This window comes from Paramormyrops kingsleyae, chromosome 5, assembly GCF_048594095.1.
Source record: "Paramormyrops kingsleyae isolate MSU_618 chromosome 5, PKINGS_0.4, whole genome shotgun sequence".
NCBI classification, from domain to species: Eukaryota; Metazoa; Chordata; class Actinopteri; order Osteoglossiformes; family Mormyridae; genus Paramormyrops; species Paramormyrops kingsleyae.
This window is the reverse complement of record NC_132801.1, coordinates 13,498,896-13,514,880: the sequence shown is the minus strand read 5'-3', so window position 1 is coordinate 13,514,880 and position 15,985 is coordinate 13,498,896. Positions and strand designations below refer to the sequence as shown.

Sequence of the window (15,985 nt, the reverse complement as noted above, 5' to 3'; positions counted from 1 at the left end):
GTTGGAACAACAGCAATTCCACAAGTGGTGAAAAACAGAGAAGGAAGTGTTTCGAATTCTCAGCTGCTCACAGCCAGAAGCCATTTCATGCCGAGTCAGCAGACCCACTGCTATTCAAGGCCGTTCATCCCCAGCCAGAGTCTCTAGAAGTGACTAACCAAGTGTAAACCTACAGTATGTCTTAATTACATACACTGACCTTCCCGCTAATAGAAGGAGGACATAACACTTCAAGTAACAATTACCAGTGACCAGTAGACATTATCTGCCAAAAGTTACTATGCACTGGATTCCAATTAAATAACAAAGCTGGGCTCAAAATGACCCCATATTTTACACATTTGTGGATATTGAACTCGGGACGGATGTGGTACTAAAACCCATTCCTCACCTGTGAAGGTCATAACAAAGACACAGATGGAGACAATCCAGGACACGCGGCTGTTGGTCTCCCCAAAGTAGGTCATGAGGTCCTGGAGGAAGATACCGAAGCTCTTGATGATTCCATAGGTGTACGCCTCCACGAGGAAGAAGGATACCGCCACCACCCAGCCCCATCCTCCGTCAGGAACCTCGGGGTACACGTTGGGACCCATGAAGCCCTGCACTTTGGACACCCATCCAATCATCGCTGACCTGGATGCTGCTCAGGGATACTGAGCTGAGAAAAACAAAGAGTTACAGTGTTAATGCTTCAGTTACTTAACTAATGATTTTCTTTAACTACCTTCCAACAAAAATGGATACAGTTGCGGCACCTCTGCAGTTTTGTTTTCAGATAATGCACCATTTCTTTCACAGAAATACAGACACAAATTCTGGTGTTAACATTTGTATTTCCTGTATTTGCATTGCAACACAAAAAAATGGCAAAAAAATCTAGTCTCATTTCACACAAATTCCAGAGAAATTACATTGACAAAATTATTGGCACCTTTAATAAGTTGCAATAAATAACTGCATTTCAAGCAGGTGGTTTATTTATATCTCACCTGTGACAAGTTACTAGTGCTTGCAATTTTAAAATGACATATTCAACCAAAAAATACAGAGAAGGTGATCTGGCCTGTGTTTTGTGTCCGTGTGTAACACATCGGGCAGGGAAAAAAGACGGAAATGCAGAGAATTGTTTGATGAGGTAAGAAACTAAATTGTGGAAAAACATGGACAGCTGCTTGGTCAGGAATCCTTATCCAGAGACCTTCACACGCCAGTGTCCACTGAATGCAACATCATCAAGAATTTGGCACTGTAGCCAACCTCCCTGGATGCAGGGCGGAACTGAAAAGCTGATGAAAGATTGCAGTGAAGGATTGACCAAATGGTGGGCAAAGAACCTCAATCATCTGCCGAACAGATGATTCAAGCTGATCTTCAGGTACAGGATACAACAATTTCAACTAGCATTATCTCTCACCACCTCAGTTAAAGGGGGCTGTATGGTAGGAGACCCATGAAGAAGACTTTACTACTGACACAGAGACATAACAAGCCAGACTGAAGTTCACCAACCTGAACGAGCCCAAATCTTTCTAGGAGAATATACTCTGGAGAGCTGAGCCCAAACTATAGTTTTTTGATAAAGCACATCATGTTCAGGTGTCCTGAACAGGGAAGTCCTCAAAGAGAGTCACAGAGTATCCATACAGTCAAACATGAAGGAGTTTCACAGACGTTTTGCGGCTGCTTTGCTGCATCCGGCACTGGGTCACTTGAAACTATATAGCATCTTGAAACCTGAATATTTCCAAGGCATTTTGGAGTGCACAGTAGGACCCAGTCTCAGAAAGATTGGTCTCTCTGGAATTTCATGGATCTTTCAGCAGAACAATGACCCAAACCACACTTCAAAAAGCCAAACCCAAAATGGTTTGAAACCTGACTGTTTGTAAGTGGTCCTGAACGAAACCCTACTGGACACCCGTGGGGAGATCTGAAAAGAACGGCTGAAAGATGGCACCCATCAAATCTGGGAAACCCGCACCAGTTTGCAACAGAAGCCCAGACCCATTCCAGAAGACAGGTGCAAGGAGTTCATTAATGGCTACGGAAAACACTTGCTTACCAGTTTTCATTCCAAAGGCTGTGCTACGAAATACAAAGCCTCTGGTGGCAATAATTTACATCTTTAATGGTTAGGGAAGCGCACTTGTAACTGAAAGATTGCTGGTTCGAATCCCCGACGAGCAAGGCACCACTGAGGTACCCTGAGCAAGGTACCACCCCCAAGCACTGCTCCCCGGGTGCTGAATTAGCTGCCCCCTGCTATGTCACATATGGGTTAAATGCAGAGGACACATGTTGTGCTGTGGTGTGTCAACACTGATCACCTAATTCTAATTTTGTCAGTGCATTTTTTTGTGAAATAAGAATACTTTTATTTTTTCCAATATTTTTATGGATTGTTCTAATGCAAACAAAGGAAATACATCATTTAACACCAAAATATGTGCACATTTTGTGGGGAAATTCATGCATTATTTTACAAAAATAAGTATTGCAGAGGTGAAAATATTTTTGCCCAACATTGTATGTTGCACTCGTACATTGAAGGTTTTGGTTCATTTTTGTAAAATATGTTACTTGAGTTTAAAGGTTACCAATTTTTTGAATGTATATCAAAATATATCTAAGACACACAACCATACTAAATTGTTAATTTAATTGAAAGCCCAGTGCAGTTATGTGAAATAACTGTCCTTTTATTCAGTGGACATAATGTGTGTGTTTCATTTAGATAAAGGGGGTACAAATGATTTCACAGGCCTTCACAACTCCTATATTTAAGAATTAAAGATGCATGTAAATCATGCGAGTGATCTGGGATTCCCTGAGGCTGTCCAGCCATCGCATGTCTGTGTGCATTTGCTGTGTTCTTTGCTGTGGCTGGATGGTTGTGCTTTCATTCAGATCTTAAAGACCCGATGCTCATATCGGATACGTTGTATGTGGATTCTAAATGGGTCTTGTGTGAGGGCGGTCGTTTCTCCAAAATATTCTCACAACCTATATGTTCAAATTAACGTTTCAAATACAATCTTTGTTCCTACTTGTAAGTCATGCATCCAGAAAATATAAACATATATTTATTTTAAAAAGAAATAAAAAGATATACCACTCGTGTTGTATTTTTCTGGACAGCTTCTAAATGCCTTTTTACATCAGTGGGAAGGAACTAATTTACATGCAGTTGGTGGGATTTTGCCAGTTCAGAACAACTCAGTGCCATTGCATATAGGAGTGAGAAAAACAAGGGTAATTAAAAACGAGAGAAAACTTTTTGGTTGATCGGGAACATTTCAACAATGCCTAATTATGCAATCTGCCTGACTGTCCATTAGTCCTTGGGCAATATTTGATATTTTTTATATTTTTATGGTCTGAGCACAGCACAGTGCTTTGGTTCAGTCTTCCTTATTTAAAACATTATGTTACTTGACTATGCTTGTATTTAATGCTTTTCCGCAATACAATGACCGCATATCATGTCAGCAAATTAAATACCTCTAACACTATAATTTGAAAAGAATGTCAAATATAACTTGAGAATAAAAGTACTTTTGCAGCCTAAGTGATGGTATAATTGGTTTTCACTTTATCTAAACTCTTAAATCTGGATCATATTTGTTTCTTACATTTAAGTTCTATTTTTCGCCAGTATCTTTTTTTATGCTAGAGAATTAAAACTGTCGAGCCTTACCCATTTTTAAATCATAACTTTTTTCAATTGCTCAAAAACACATGTAAAAGCAATAAGTTGAAAACGTCTGCCAAATTAACAGTCGACGAACTTCGGCATGATAGTCATACCAACAGAGCTGTAATTTAAAAATATTCCTCGAAACCGGAATCTTCCAGGGAATATACAATATTATAGCAACTATTGGCTACTTTCTGTTATGTGTTACTTATGTCCTCTGCAGTTTATTCATAAGTAACACGTCACCTCACTCAGATTACCCGTACTGTACGTATTTTCACGTAAAACAGCGTTCCTAAATTATGGTTTACTCACTAAATGCCTCACGCCATGCATAGTTACTTTATATGTATTTACATATGGCACAGTCGGACGTAAACCTGCCAATTCATGTCCGGGTTTTGAAAATTTAATTATTTAATAGTTACTAATATTACTCGTAATTACGTAATAGACTTATGAAGACAAACAAGCCTTTCGGGTGAAGATTCCCAATTCCATTATAACGTGACAATAATGCCCGTGAACGGGACACTTCCCGGAATGCTTTGAACAAAGCTTTACCGCGGGATACGCACAATAAACGGCGAGTATGTCTCCGTGCCGGGGGGAAGCGACGCGTCAGTGTCCCTTTTTAATGCATCAAACATTCCACCCTGACTTCTTCATCCACGATTTTAGTAGGCTTTCAAATAACTCTAACAGTGAACAAATAATTAATTATCAAACACTGACGGCGATTACGAGCAGAAAATGTGAGGGTTTGGATAGCCCTGTTGGTGCAATGCAGCACTAAATACAATGGTTTTTTTTCCCTGTTATGTCCCGGTGAACGCAATAGGACTGTCCCGCTACAGCTGCGGTATTATTTAAATAGTACTAACAATGCATGTAGTGCAGACACGCCAGCATAAATAAATAAAATAAAATAATAAATAAATCCACTCAGGATAATTCACCTATTACAAATAGTAAGATTATAAAACATATTGCCGATTGATATGATATTTTGTATACCTCTTGTACAAATTCAATATGTCTATCAGGTAAATTATATTTGATATACATTTATGTAAAAGCCTATTTATGTAATATCTGATTGACAAGTAAAGTCTAACAAGTAGTGGCAGCTCCCACATACACAGATTGGAAAAGCTAGCTGTACTGCATGCTAGGTAACTTACCGATCGGTTGACCAATCCTGGCTCAAGTGGATAGTGTGAATGGAAAGATCAAGCCCTCCTTATTTATTTAGCTAGTTAGGCATTTAAGTCCACGAGTCCCGCTTACGTTAACATGTAGCTAAGCAGCTAACCAGCTAATTGCAAATTTAACTATTTCGTTACTACTACCTCATAAAATACATACCATAAAAATGCATTACTCATTATTATAGTTTGCGTTAACGGTCGTGTTCTTATTTGTCTAATTAGCTAGCTATTTCGTCCATTGTGTTTGCTGTCTGAGCTGTAATATTTTCAACACCCGGCTTCATTCATAACTTAATACCGGCTCAAGCCGGTATAGAAACACGGGAGCGTGCGTGTAGCTAAAGCCATGAGCCCATAAGACAGCACGGGAAACCTTTATTCTAAAACGTTTCACAGCTCTACGCAATCTAACTTCATATTTTATAAAACAAAGGAAATCAACTTTTATTAGTAAAAGCTTAAGAAAACCTCCCACAATTTAATACACACAATGTATATACACGTATTTATGCAAGTATGTGTAAACTTAATTATAATTCGTAAATGCCGAAGATGGGACTCAAATGTAATTAAGTATAACTCTGTTACATTTTATATCACACAGGCGACAAAAAGTAGACTGACTACGACTCATTAATTTCCATATTGCCGTCCGTTACAATCCCAAATAAACATTCACAGCGAAACGTGTTAAGATCTGAAGTTACGAAGTTACTTGAGCTGCTGCTGGTTTCCGCTACCATGCAGCCGGACACGCTTTCAGCGGCGCGACGCGCATTCGTGAACGCGCACGTTTGGAGGAAGAGAAGGAAAGCCCCGTAAAACAGGTTAATTCTCTTCTTGGGGAGAACAGGAATTCAGGTTGTAGATGAAAATAAAAATTTCTTTGTTGAAATGTATTATTAATGTATATTGGGCCTGCGTCATGCTGGGGTCTGCAGTCGGAGAAACTTCACTCCAGCCGTAGCGTGGGCGCCGCTAAGCGCGGCGAGACTGAAAGCGGCGCTCCGGGCCGTCACGTCTTCGATGCAGCTCCCGGCGAGCGTGGCCATAACTGCGGACAGCTGTCCGCCTCCGAGGCCCGAAGAGCTTCTGCCTCTAGATCCTAAATTCTTTTGTAGATACACGGCGATATTGAGCTAAACGTGTAAGAGCAGCGGTGGAGTGACAGTGCGGGAGCCCCCTGCTTAGAGAGACGGGTGTCTTCGTTAAGGTCACGGCGGGAACTGGGCTCAGCCCGAAACAGAGCCCCCCTACAGGCTGCTTCTGCCGAAGACACCGCTTTAAATCGCATTTTAATTCGCTTAGATTTATTGGCACATATAAGTCAGTTTAATTTGACAATTTGCACGTCAAACGCTCAGTATAATTTAAGTGCAGTTATAATTAAATCCCCTTTCCGCCTTCCCAGCAGCGTTTAAGGAAATTTTCGCTTATTTCCTCTAATTAAAATCATATTTGTCGCAATTGTCAGAACCCGTAGATTATCCTTTAAAAAGTAACCTGTAAATTTTGGTAGTATCCCGTACGTCTCTTATTCACTGAGCCGGACAGCCATTGTAAAGTGGGGACAACACTTATGGGACTCTTTGGTGAAAGGATCTATATCTAATATTTTGAGAAATTCTTTTCTCCCAGAGAGCATTAATCATCAGTTTTATACCGGATTTATGGCTTTCTAGTAATTGTTATACTTGATCGATGCTTATTAGTATTATAATATCTAAATTCATAAATTAATTATTCATAATTCGCAACTCTCCTATAGGTTTACCTGCCAAGCCATGTTGTAAGGCCTTTTATAGTCCAGTATTTTTTTTCTTATTCACATGTTTTAATCACATAATATTATCTATAACCAACATTGCTTTGTAACGTTTGCTTATTTTTTCATATCGTTTTGTTTATACAGAAGTAAAGATAGTACCAGATGTTCTCAAATTGCACTAATAATAGTAAAAGGTCTGTCATGTACTGAAAAGTACATTACTGCATCCACCCATAATCAGGATTATTTTATGATTCAAAAATGTTCTTATAAGATCATGGAATGTCAGAACTCAGGCTGTACAGTTAAATTAAACTGCATCACTGTTTAGCTACTACTGATTTATGCAGTACATGTCATTGAAAGAAACATAAATAAAATAGTGGACTGGCAAATATTTGCTTATCCATAAAGTATGTCAATCCTACCTTGATGAAATACTGAAGATTTCCTCCTTGTGTCCTACGTGAAAGCTCTAGCTGTGTGTGGCCTATGTACTGAGGCAAATCAGTGTCTAGTCAAGTTTAGTGTGAGGGCAAACATTACTGAATTTCTGGATATCGAATTATGATTTGTGAGATATAAAGTGCCATTGCAGAAATTAGCCTCACTGCGTGGTGATTCGGTAGTAGAGAGCACAGAAGTACGCAAGCACATGCATGCATGAGGGGTGTATGACTGATCAGTTACCTGAGATTGGAGAGCGTGTTATGCAAATAAACGTGTGATACTGAGGACTCAGGGGGGGGGCAAGGCTCAAAGGATCCAGCTGTCTGAAGTCCAGTGGAACCATCAAATCACAATAAACACCAGACTTTATCTCTCCCACTTAATAAAGGAGGTTGTCCATCACTATTTTCCCGTAAAATGGAGTCTTAGGAATAAGTAAATATAACATATTTAGGAATCTTCCGGGGGATTTCAAATCTTATGGTATTGTAGTGTCATTTTTTAATCATAATTTTTTTTCCTTTTTTTTTTTTTAAATAATCACAGGCAGTCTGGCTGATTCGGAGAAGTCATGGGAAAAATGGCAGTGGGCTTCGTACTGGTGTTTTTCTCTGTCACCTTGCTCTCAGGACTGATGCACTATGCTGCTAATCACTATAGACGTGGAGACAAGGGAAAACAGAGCAGGCCAAACTTCATCATTATTTTGGCAGATGATATTGGCTGGGGTGATCTGGGGATGAACCAGCCAGATGTGGCCAGTCAGACACCTCATCTCGACCGGATGGCCCAGCAAGGAATGAGGTAGGTGCGGGACGTAGCGCACACGGTGGTTTGTTCATTTTTTTGCTTTTACCCAGAATGCCATTATATCTTCCAGGTTTACAGACTTTCACTCCCCCGCTTCCACGTGCTCGCCCTCCCGTGCTGCCATCCTCACAGGGCGGCATGGTCTGCGTAATGGGGTGATACACAACTTTGCCGTGAATTCCATCGGGGGGCTTCCTCTCAACGAGACCACTCTGGCCGAGGTCCTCCACGAAGCAGGATACTACACGGCCATGGTCGGTGAGCAGGAGCCCCGTCCAGCTGTAACATTATCGCTGCTAAACATCACTTTGTACTTCATTTTCAGTAGAATAGTGGTCAGGCATTGCATTTCTCTTGCCTATTTTCATGTTTATTTTATGGTGCGTTTCCTCTTCCTCCCACAATCTGAAGGCTTCAGCTGGCCACTTTAATACTGGCTTTAGTGTAGAGAGTAAATGCTTCTGCAGTAGACTCCAGTTACCAACTTTGAATAGTGTCCAGCAATTCACTTGTCTTTAAATTACTGCATTGTAAAATGTCTCAATTTGTTTTGATAATATAAGCAATTATACATACAAATATGCCTAAGGTTGGTCAAGTAAAATGTAGATAAATGTTTTTATTTATACTTGCTTTGTTCATTTTGTGTTCTGCCCTTTTTTTTCCAAGGAAAATGGCATCTTGGACACCATGGGCCACATCATCCGATTCACAGAGGTATTTTCTAATGTAAAAAAACGTTTAGATCACAAAGTCAGCATAATGTACTGGCTGTAGCCTCATATAGTGCCATGAAGGCTGACTATGTTTGTGGTTGGCTATCTGGTTATTTTTCAAAATGTTAACAGCAAACTATAGATCAGTTACTCGTGTAGCAGTAATAACTGAAGAGAGAATCACAGTTTCAAAATCCACTCTGGCATCACTGTGTACTGTGAATCACGGTTTGATGTAACATAGCCGATCCCAAAAGAATAATCTGAGAAAAGTGGGTTAAACCTTTCAGTGACTGACACTGAGTTTTGAAGCTTCTGTTATTCTTTTGCTGGAATAATGATTATTTTCTCTGTTGACTGAAATTCCCTTCTTGGGTGCTGTTAGGATTCGATTATTACCTTGGAATCCCCTACAGCAATGACATGGGCTGCACAGACATACCTGGTTATGACCTTCCGGCTTGTTCGCCATGTGATCGAGATGGACCTGCTGACAGGTGTGTCCTCAGGCCAGAATCTTATTAGGTTCTTGCTATGCTTGCTATGCAGTATCACTCTTTTTGCTATGATACTGCTTATACCTGTTACTGGCCATTCATTGGAAGCTCAGCCTAGCTGCACTTACGCCTAATTGGCTCCTTAACCGCTCTGTGTTTGTGATGCATTATCAGCCTCCCTTATAAGGCACCTTGGACAAAAGCATCTGCTAAGTAAATTAATTTAAATGTCAGCAGGACATTTGCCTAGATTAAAGCTCCTGTATTTAAAGTGTATTTTGTGACAGCCATGATTGTTTATTCTCCTTGTCAGTATATAATGGTATATTTAATTAATGTACAATTTAATTCCAGTAACAGTCTATACCAGGGGTCCCCAACTCCAGTCCTGGGGGGCCGGAGCCCTGTGTAGTTTAGTTCTTTCCCTGTTCCACCACAAATGATTCAGCTCAAGAGCTGTGTGGTAATTAGCACAAGGAGTTGAATCAGGTGCGTTAAATGAGGGGAAACCCAAAAATGTGCAGGGCTCCGGCCCCTCGGGACTGGAGTTGGGGACCCCTGGTCTATACAATGGGACATTGACTGAAATAATTCTTGCTGTTTAAGGCTACAGCTAGTGTTAGACTCTTGGAATTTTAATCATAAATTGTCATAACATTCCCATATCCCTGCTGTGGATGGATGGTTAATCATAACGAGACATATGTGTTCTTTGCAAATATAGTGAGAAGAATGACTGTTATTCTAAGGTGGCACTGCCTCTGTTCGAGAACCTGACCATCATAAAGCAGCCTCTGAATCTCTGGACCCTGGCTGACACCTACACTCAGCCAGCTGTGCGCATCCTCCGCACCTCAAGGTACTACGTGAGAAGGAATGCGTTAGCTTTGGGAAAGGACTGTATAGAGAGCAGAGCTTTGGTGTCACGTTTGTTGCTTTAGGCATGACCTAGAGCTGTCAGGGCATGTTTTTCTGTGTGCATTCTTATTTTAAAATTTTGATGCTGATTGTCATGCTTTTTGAAAGTTTAACGTATTGGGGTCAGACGCAGGCCTGCTGGCGAAGTCCCCTGAGTAGGACACAGTGAAGGCACTTTGATCATCTCCAGTAAACATTTCAGAATACATCTGAATCCAGGCGTGGTGCCATGACCTATGTATAGCAAATAGGAAAAGGATTAAGTAATTGTTTGAAAACTTTTGTGCTTATGGGCCAGTTGGCAGCAGTTGGCTTTGAGCATAGCCAGTCCTCTTTCTGCAGTATCTTTTGTTAGCAGTTTGTGAACGCTGCAGTGATGTTTAATTAGCAGCATCCCCTGAAAGGTTTCTGGCTCTCACCTTTGTCTCAGGCAGAGAGGGCAGCCCTTCCTGCTGTATGTGGCGCTCTCCCACATGCACGTTCCACTCTCCCCCGCTCCGTGCCTGGACGGAAGTGCCAAGGACGTATACAAAAGTGCTCTGAGGGAGATGGACGGCCTGGTGGGGGAGATAAGGAGAGCGTCCGATGAGAATGATAAGGGAAACACGCTAATCTGGTTCACCGGTGAGATTTACACATCTGCTGTTATAAAGGGGCACGTGGCCAGGTTGTGCTACACATAGGTACTGGTGCCTCATTGCTTACTTGACACTTTAAACCAGCGTTTCTCAAACCAGTATTTGGGGAACCCTAGATGGTCCATGTTTTTGCTCCCTTGGGAGGGAGCAAAAACATGGACCGTCTGGGGGTCCCCAAGGACTGGTTTGAGAAACGCTGCTTTAAACTATAGTGACTTACAGTCTTACCCATTTCATGCTGTTTATGTCTTAGTGTTAAGTGTAAATAGTGAGGCACATGCTGGCATTTGATCTGTTACACCTTTAGGGTACCTGTATATGGTGGGGAGCTTGAATTCTGTTCTTCCTGTTTCTCAGGTACTCAGGTTTCCTCCCACATTCCAAAGTCATGCATTTAGATGAACTGATATCTCTAAATTATCCACCGGGTGTGATTGTGAGTGTTTGTGTCCGTCTGCCTTGTGATAGACTGTCATTCTATTTATGAAATCCATCTTTCTTCTGCTCTGTGTTTAATGTGATTCACTCCAGCCTCCCTGTGACCCGGTACTGGATAAGGGGATGGATGGTACCTATGTTTTTATAACCACCAAGTTGTCTGCTACTTGAATTTTAATTTTATATACGGTCTGATTATTAAGTCTAATTACAAATTACAAAGCCGAAGCCAAATAAATAATTTCCACTGTGATGTAAATCTCTGTAAATCCGTAAAAATGTAAATTAAAATAGATTTCAAGCCAAGTGTAGATCAGCCTTTATTAAGAAGGCTTTCCATAAACCAGGTTCAAAGGTAGTCAACAACACATTTGTTCTGGCCATGAGCACATTCCACATCTCTGTGGGGGCTTTGGGGGGGGGGGGGTGGACTCTAGAAGAATAAAATGTACGAGGTGAACTTTGAGCTGGTCATGCTTGTTCCCCTCAGGCGACAATGGCCCCTGGAACCAAAAATGCCAGTTTGCTGGAGACGTGGGTCCTTTCCTAGGGACGTGGCAGACGGACAGGGGTAAAGATTTGACTACTACTCACTGACATGGTTACTTTTCATAAATTTCTCAAGAACCTTAAAATATCAGAATTTATGCTGTGACCCATTTATGCAGTGATGCCAGCATAGCCTTTATTTGTGTGAAGGATTACAGCTTGCATTACACACAGCACTGAACATTGGACAGAGAGCTCCACGCAGAAGCTGGGCTGGATCGCAGAGACACGTCTCACTATCTCATTGCTGACCGTGTCCCACAGCTAATGTAGATCCTGTAAATAGTGGTGGGGAAATGCAAACATTTTCTGCCCTGCTAACCTGTTGTAAGATGGTCCACAGTTCCTCTGTCAAATGTTTCATCAGGTGGGGGCTCAGCTAAAACAACCACATGGGAAGGGGGGCACCGGGTGCCCACCGTGGCATACTGGCCTGGGAGGATCCCAGCCAACATTACCAGCAACACCCTGCTTAGGTACTGAAATGCCTGTTGAGCATTCTGGCCGACTTTGGTTGTTTTAAATGTGCTAGAGAAATAAAAGTTGACCTTGACATTGACATTGAACCATAGTGACAAGCATTTGAAAAAGGTCAACTCTGCTATCGACAAGCAGAAGCTGATCCTGGTTTCTTCTCTCCCCGTCAGTGGTTTAGACATTTTCCCGACCATCCTCTCCCTGGCAGGCGTCCAGGCACCATCTGACAGACACTACGACGGCATCGATGCCACTGACGTTCTGCTCCGTGGCTCAGAGACTGGACGTGAGGTACGACCCGGGTTGAGGTTCAGGTTCTAACATGTACAGACTCTCAACAGGACCTGTTCCACATCCAGAAAAATCATGCCGGGAAAGACTCTGACCTCCTTTATTTCCTTTTGGTTTAATCCGAAGTGAATGAGTTATGGTGCAGGAGGACAATGCAGTAGCTGCACTCAGAAACAAAGGTAAAAATTTGTTCCCTAGTAATTGTACCTTTCAAGGTACAGAAATGGACGCAGAAATGGATCATCCCAAAGGAACAAACAGCATTAATGTATCATCAATGGTACAAAATGTTCCTAAAAGTCCATTTCTGTACCTTAAAAAGTACAGTTACCTACAGCTAAGGGTACAATTGGCAAACCCGTGAGGGAACAGCCCCAGTGACAAGCAAAGGTACAATTTTTTTTACCCCTTTTTCTGAAAGTGTGGAGAAATTAATCAAAGACATTTATTGCAGGGGAAGCAGGTTGAAAGTGACATGTTAAAGGTTTCTTGAAAGGTCTAGTCTCACATGGTGTCTCTCTGCCCACCCCAAAACCTTGAACTGTTATCTCTGATGTTTTATCAAGTGTTAAACTGCTCTGATATCTGGAGTTATTGTTGGAAATGGGTTCTCTGTGACTTTATGAATGAGCTGTCAATTTGTTCCATGGTTTCTGGCTTGTCTATACGTCAGATGCACTAAGGTATTTGGTTTTGTGTTTCCCCGCAATGCAGAGCATCATGCATCCTAACAGTGGAGCTGCCGGACATTTTGGGGACCTGCAGACCGTCAGGCTGGGCCAGTACAAGGCTTTCTACATGACTGGTACGGATTGTCCTGGAAGCTCTGTCGGCCAGCGCTCTCTGTCTCACGGCATGGGTTAGACTCGTCAAAACCGCTTTTACGTTCTGCTTAATATTGCTAAAAAATAATCTGCAGGTCTTAATCGCTAACCCTTCACCGTAAATGATTACCCCTTTTCAGCTCCTAGACGACTTGTGTTTTTATTGGGGGCATCAGCAGGGAGATCTGTGAAATAGTTAAATTATCAGACAACGCTAATGTCCAGGCTGCCTTGGATTAAACATCTGCCAAGCCAGAGTCATAGTAATGCTGATGAATATTAGCTTAGCCTGAATGCTACATGTATGAACCCATTTCCCTGAAAATGACATATTTAGCTGACACTTGTACTTCTCTAATAGGTAAAAGAGTAATGTGTCATCTTCGATTAAAAACAATGTATCTATATCTGGTTATTAAACCACTGTAGCAAGCTAATGCTTAATGCTTTACTTATGGGATTTCAGTATCTCTGTAAGTTTATTTAAGTACCAGTCAAAAGTCTGGACGCACATATCAATACATACTAAATGTGGCAATGGCCAAGAGAAGTGTTCAACATCTCAAATTTTAGACTTCTCAAAATAGCCCCCCTTTGACTGCGATGACAACATTGAAGACTCCCGGCATTCTTTCAACCAGCTTCCAGATGTAGCCACCTGGAATGCTTCTCCAGCAGTCCTGAAGGTGTTTCCACAAGTTCGGGGCCCAAGTTGACTACCTCTGTGCTACACACCAGCTCTGTCAGGTTTAGGTCGGGGAATTGTGTGTGCGTGTGTGTGGGGGGGGGGTTACGTCATCTGTTGCAACATAATGCTTCCCAGATAACCTTGAGGTGAGCTTAGGGTCATTATCGGGTTAAAAGCCAAATGATTTTCAGTAGATGTGTCCTCACTTTTGACATATACTGTATGTTATTCCATTTCTACCAGAACGGAAGGAGGGCAGGGGGTGATATATGTGTGATATATATGATATATACACTCAGTGACAAAAAAAGTTAAGAAGTAATGGTCTGATTTGGATGTAATTTGGTAAATGTGTAGACTAGCCATGGGTATTTAAATGATTCAATTTGCAAGGAGCTGGCACATCTAGTCACCAGACACAGAGGATGCCTCCGAGACGCATTAGACAGCATTACCAGCACTTGACAGTTTGATAGGGGTCACATTGTGGGTTTGCATGAGGCCGGGTGGTCGCATTGTACAATTGCCCGGGGGGGGGGGGGGGAACATGGGACCAGCAGTGTGCCCATACTGCCAACTCTGTTGTCCGATTGATCTGATGATATAATCATTGCGATACAGTCACATGACCTTTCACCACATGCAGAATCATTTAATTTCCGCCACTCTGTCTGGGTGCTTCACTTTTTTTTGTCACTGAGTGTATACAACTCTCTCTCTCTCAGGGGCTGCAGAAGCCTGTGGTGGAGGAAAGGGACAAGCAGAGGTCCACAGCCCCCCTCTGATTTTCAACTTGTCAAGAGACAAGGCGGAGAGCAGGCCCCTGGACAGCAGCACGGCCGAATATGCGGCCATCTCGGAGCGGGTGCGGGAGGAGAGGCAGGTGGTGCTGCGGGACATCGCTGCAGACCGCGTGTCACACGCTGACTACTCAAGGGACCCCACTGCAGCCCCCTGCTGCAACCCGGCTCATGTGACCTGCCGCTGTCAGGGCTGAGACTTCATGGAGCTTCACTGTACATTTAGCTGAAAGGGTTGGTTCATCACCCACTGTTTCGAACCTCCTCCCAGTGCTGTAGGTGGGGAGTTGGTTCTCCTTGTTTCCCATCATAGTCCTGAAATAGATGCATTTCCATTGCTCAGTGTGTATGTTGAATGCGCGTTCTGTCTGAGCCTGTCATTCTGTCCAGGGTGTCCCCTGCCATGTGACCTTTGCTTCCTGGCTACAGGCTCAGTGATCCTGTGCTGGAAAAGTGATGATGGATGGATGGAAATATTTTTGTAATCAAACTGTCTATATTTATGATTGTTTTAAAATATATTCAGTAAAAAGTATAGTATGTGCCGTGGTCACGGGGGACTCAAAACAGAGGCATGACAGCTGGGTACATGCAGAGTGCATGGCCCTAGGGACACCTCATGGAGAGCGTGCCATAGAGTGACCAGAACCCCCGCATGCTGACACGCCCCCTGCTGGGCATATGGGCACTTGCGGATACCCTACTTATGAGAGCCAGCCTCAGGTCACGGGAGTCGGCCCGCCCACACGCATTCAGCCTATAGCGGACTGGTAAGAATCTGCAGGGTCCCCCTCCTACAACCTGAGTCTCACTGAGAGCAGCCTGCATCTCATGGGCTGTGGCTCCCTTCCTGCTTACGTGAATACACATGGGTGGATGGGTATTGCCTGTCCAACACATGCTTTCTTCCCCCTCCTGGTGCACGTTGCAAAAGGAATCACGAAAAATGTCTCAGCTCTGTGGGACGTGGGACATTAGGAAACGTTTTCTGTGCCGGCTTGTACTCGATTTGTTCTTCATTTTATGTTTCTCATTTGATGTTTTTTATTGTTTTTAATGATGTGAATCTCTACAGCACTTTGGTCAACCTTGGTTGTTTAGAAGTGCTTTATAAATAAATCTTGATTTGATTTGATTTATGTACATTTTCATTTTCACTCCCCCCACCCCACACACACCCTGAGGCCGTCTTAATTAATGCTGTGGGTAA

General features: G+C 42.4%; 2 protein-coding genes across 8 annotated transcripts in view; one reads left to right on the top strand and one right to left on the bottom strand.

Moving 5' to 3' along the window:
* LOC111848039 (monocarboxylate transporter 7) overlaps nucleotides 1–7,363 on the bottom strand; it is a 16,173-nt gene extending 8,810 nt beyond the window's left edge. The window contains exons 1-2 of one of the 5 annotated variants that reach the window (XM_023819747.2): nucleotides 7,108–7,363; nucleotides 392–661 (exon numbers count right to left, since the gene is read on the bottom strand). In XM_023819747.2, the coding sequence (XP_023675515.1) occupies nucleotides 392–629 (238 nt within the window). In that variant the 5' untranslated portion in view covers nucleotides 630–661; nucleotides 7,108–7,363. The other 4 variants (XM_023819756.2, XM_023819738.2, XM_072712189.1 and 1 more) reach the window with 4 other exon arrangements.
* On the top strand, nucleotides 5,644–15,910 carry LOC111848022 (arylsulfatase G). 3 transcript variants are annotated; one of them, XM_023819719.2, is made up of 12 exons: nucleotides 5,644–5,738; nucleotides 7,676–7,933; nucleotides 8,010–8,197; nucleotides 8,609–8,656; nucleotides 9,041–9,152; nucleotides 9,877–10,011; nucleotides 10,501–10,694; nucleotides 11,637–11,717; nucleotides 12,063–12,171; nucleotides 12,343–12,463; nucleotides 13,178–13,268; nucleotides 14,701–15,910. In XM_023819719.2, exons 2-12 carry the CDS (start codon nucleotides 7,701–7,703, stop codon nucleotides 14,970–14,972), a joined length of 1,584 nt encoding a protein of 527 aa, XP_023675487.2. In that variant the 5' UTR covers nucleotides 5,644–5,738; nucleotides 7,676–7,700; the 3' UTR covers nucleotides 14,973–15,910. The 3 variants fall into 3 exon arrangements, with proteins under 3 accessions (XP_023675487.2, XP_023675496.2, XP_023675478.2); XM_023819728.2 differs by having other exon boundaries at nucleotides 5,656–5,738; nucleotides 7,843–7,933; XM_023819710.2 differs by having other exon boundaries at nucleotides 5,691–5,772.
* Nucleotides 15,911–15,985: the final 75 nt, after the last annotated feature.

Bases quoted from the DNA above. Each gene is read 5' to 3' on its own strand.
- LOC111848022 (XM_023819719.2), top strand. From the start codon at position 7,701: ATGGGAAAAATGGCAGTGGGCTTCGTACTGGTGTTTTTCTCTGTCACC. The intron at 7,934-8,009 runs GTAGGTGCGGGA...TATATCTTCCAG, and splicing joins ATGGCCCAGCAAGGAATGAG to GTTTACAGACTTTCACTCCC. The intron at 12,464-13,177 runs GTACGACCCGGG...CCCGCAATGCAG, and splicing joins GCTCAGAGACTGGACGTGAG to AGCATCATGCATCCTAACAG.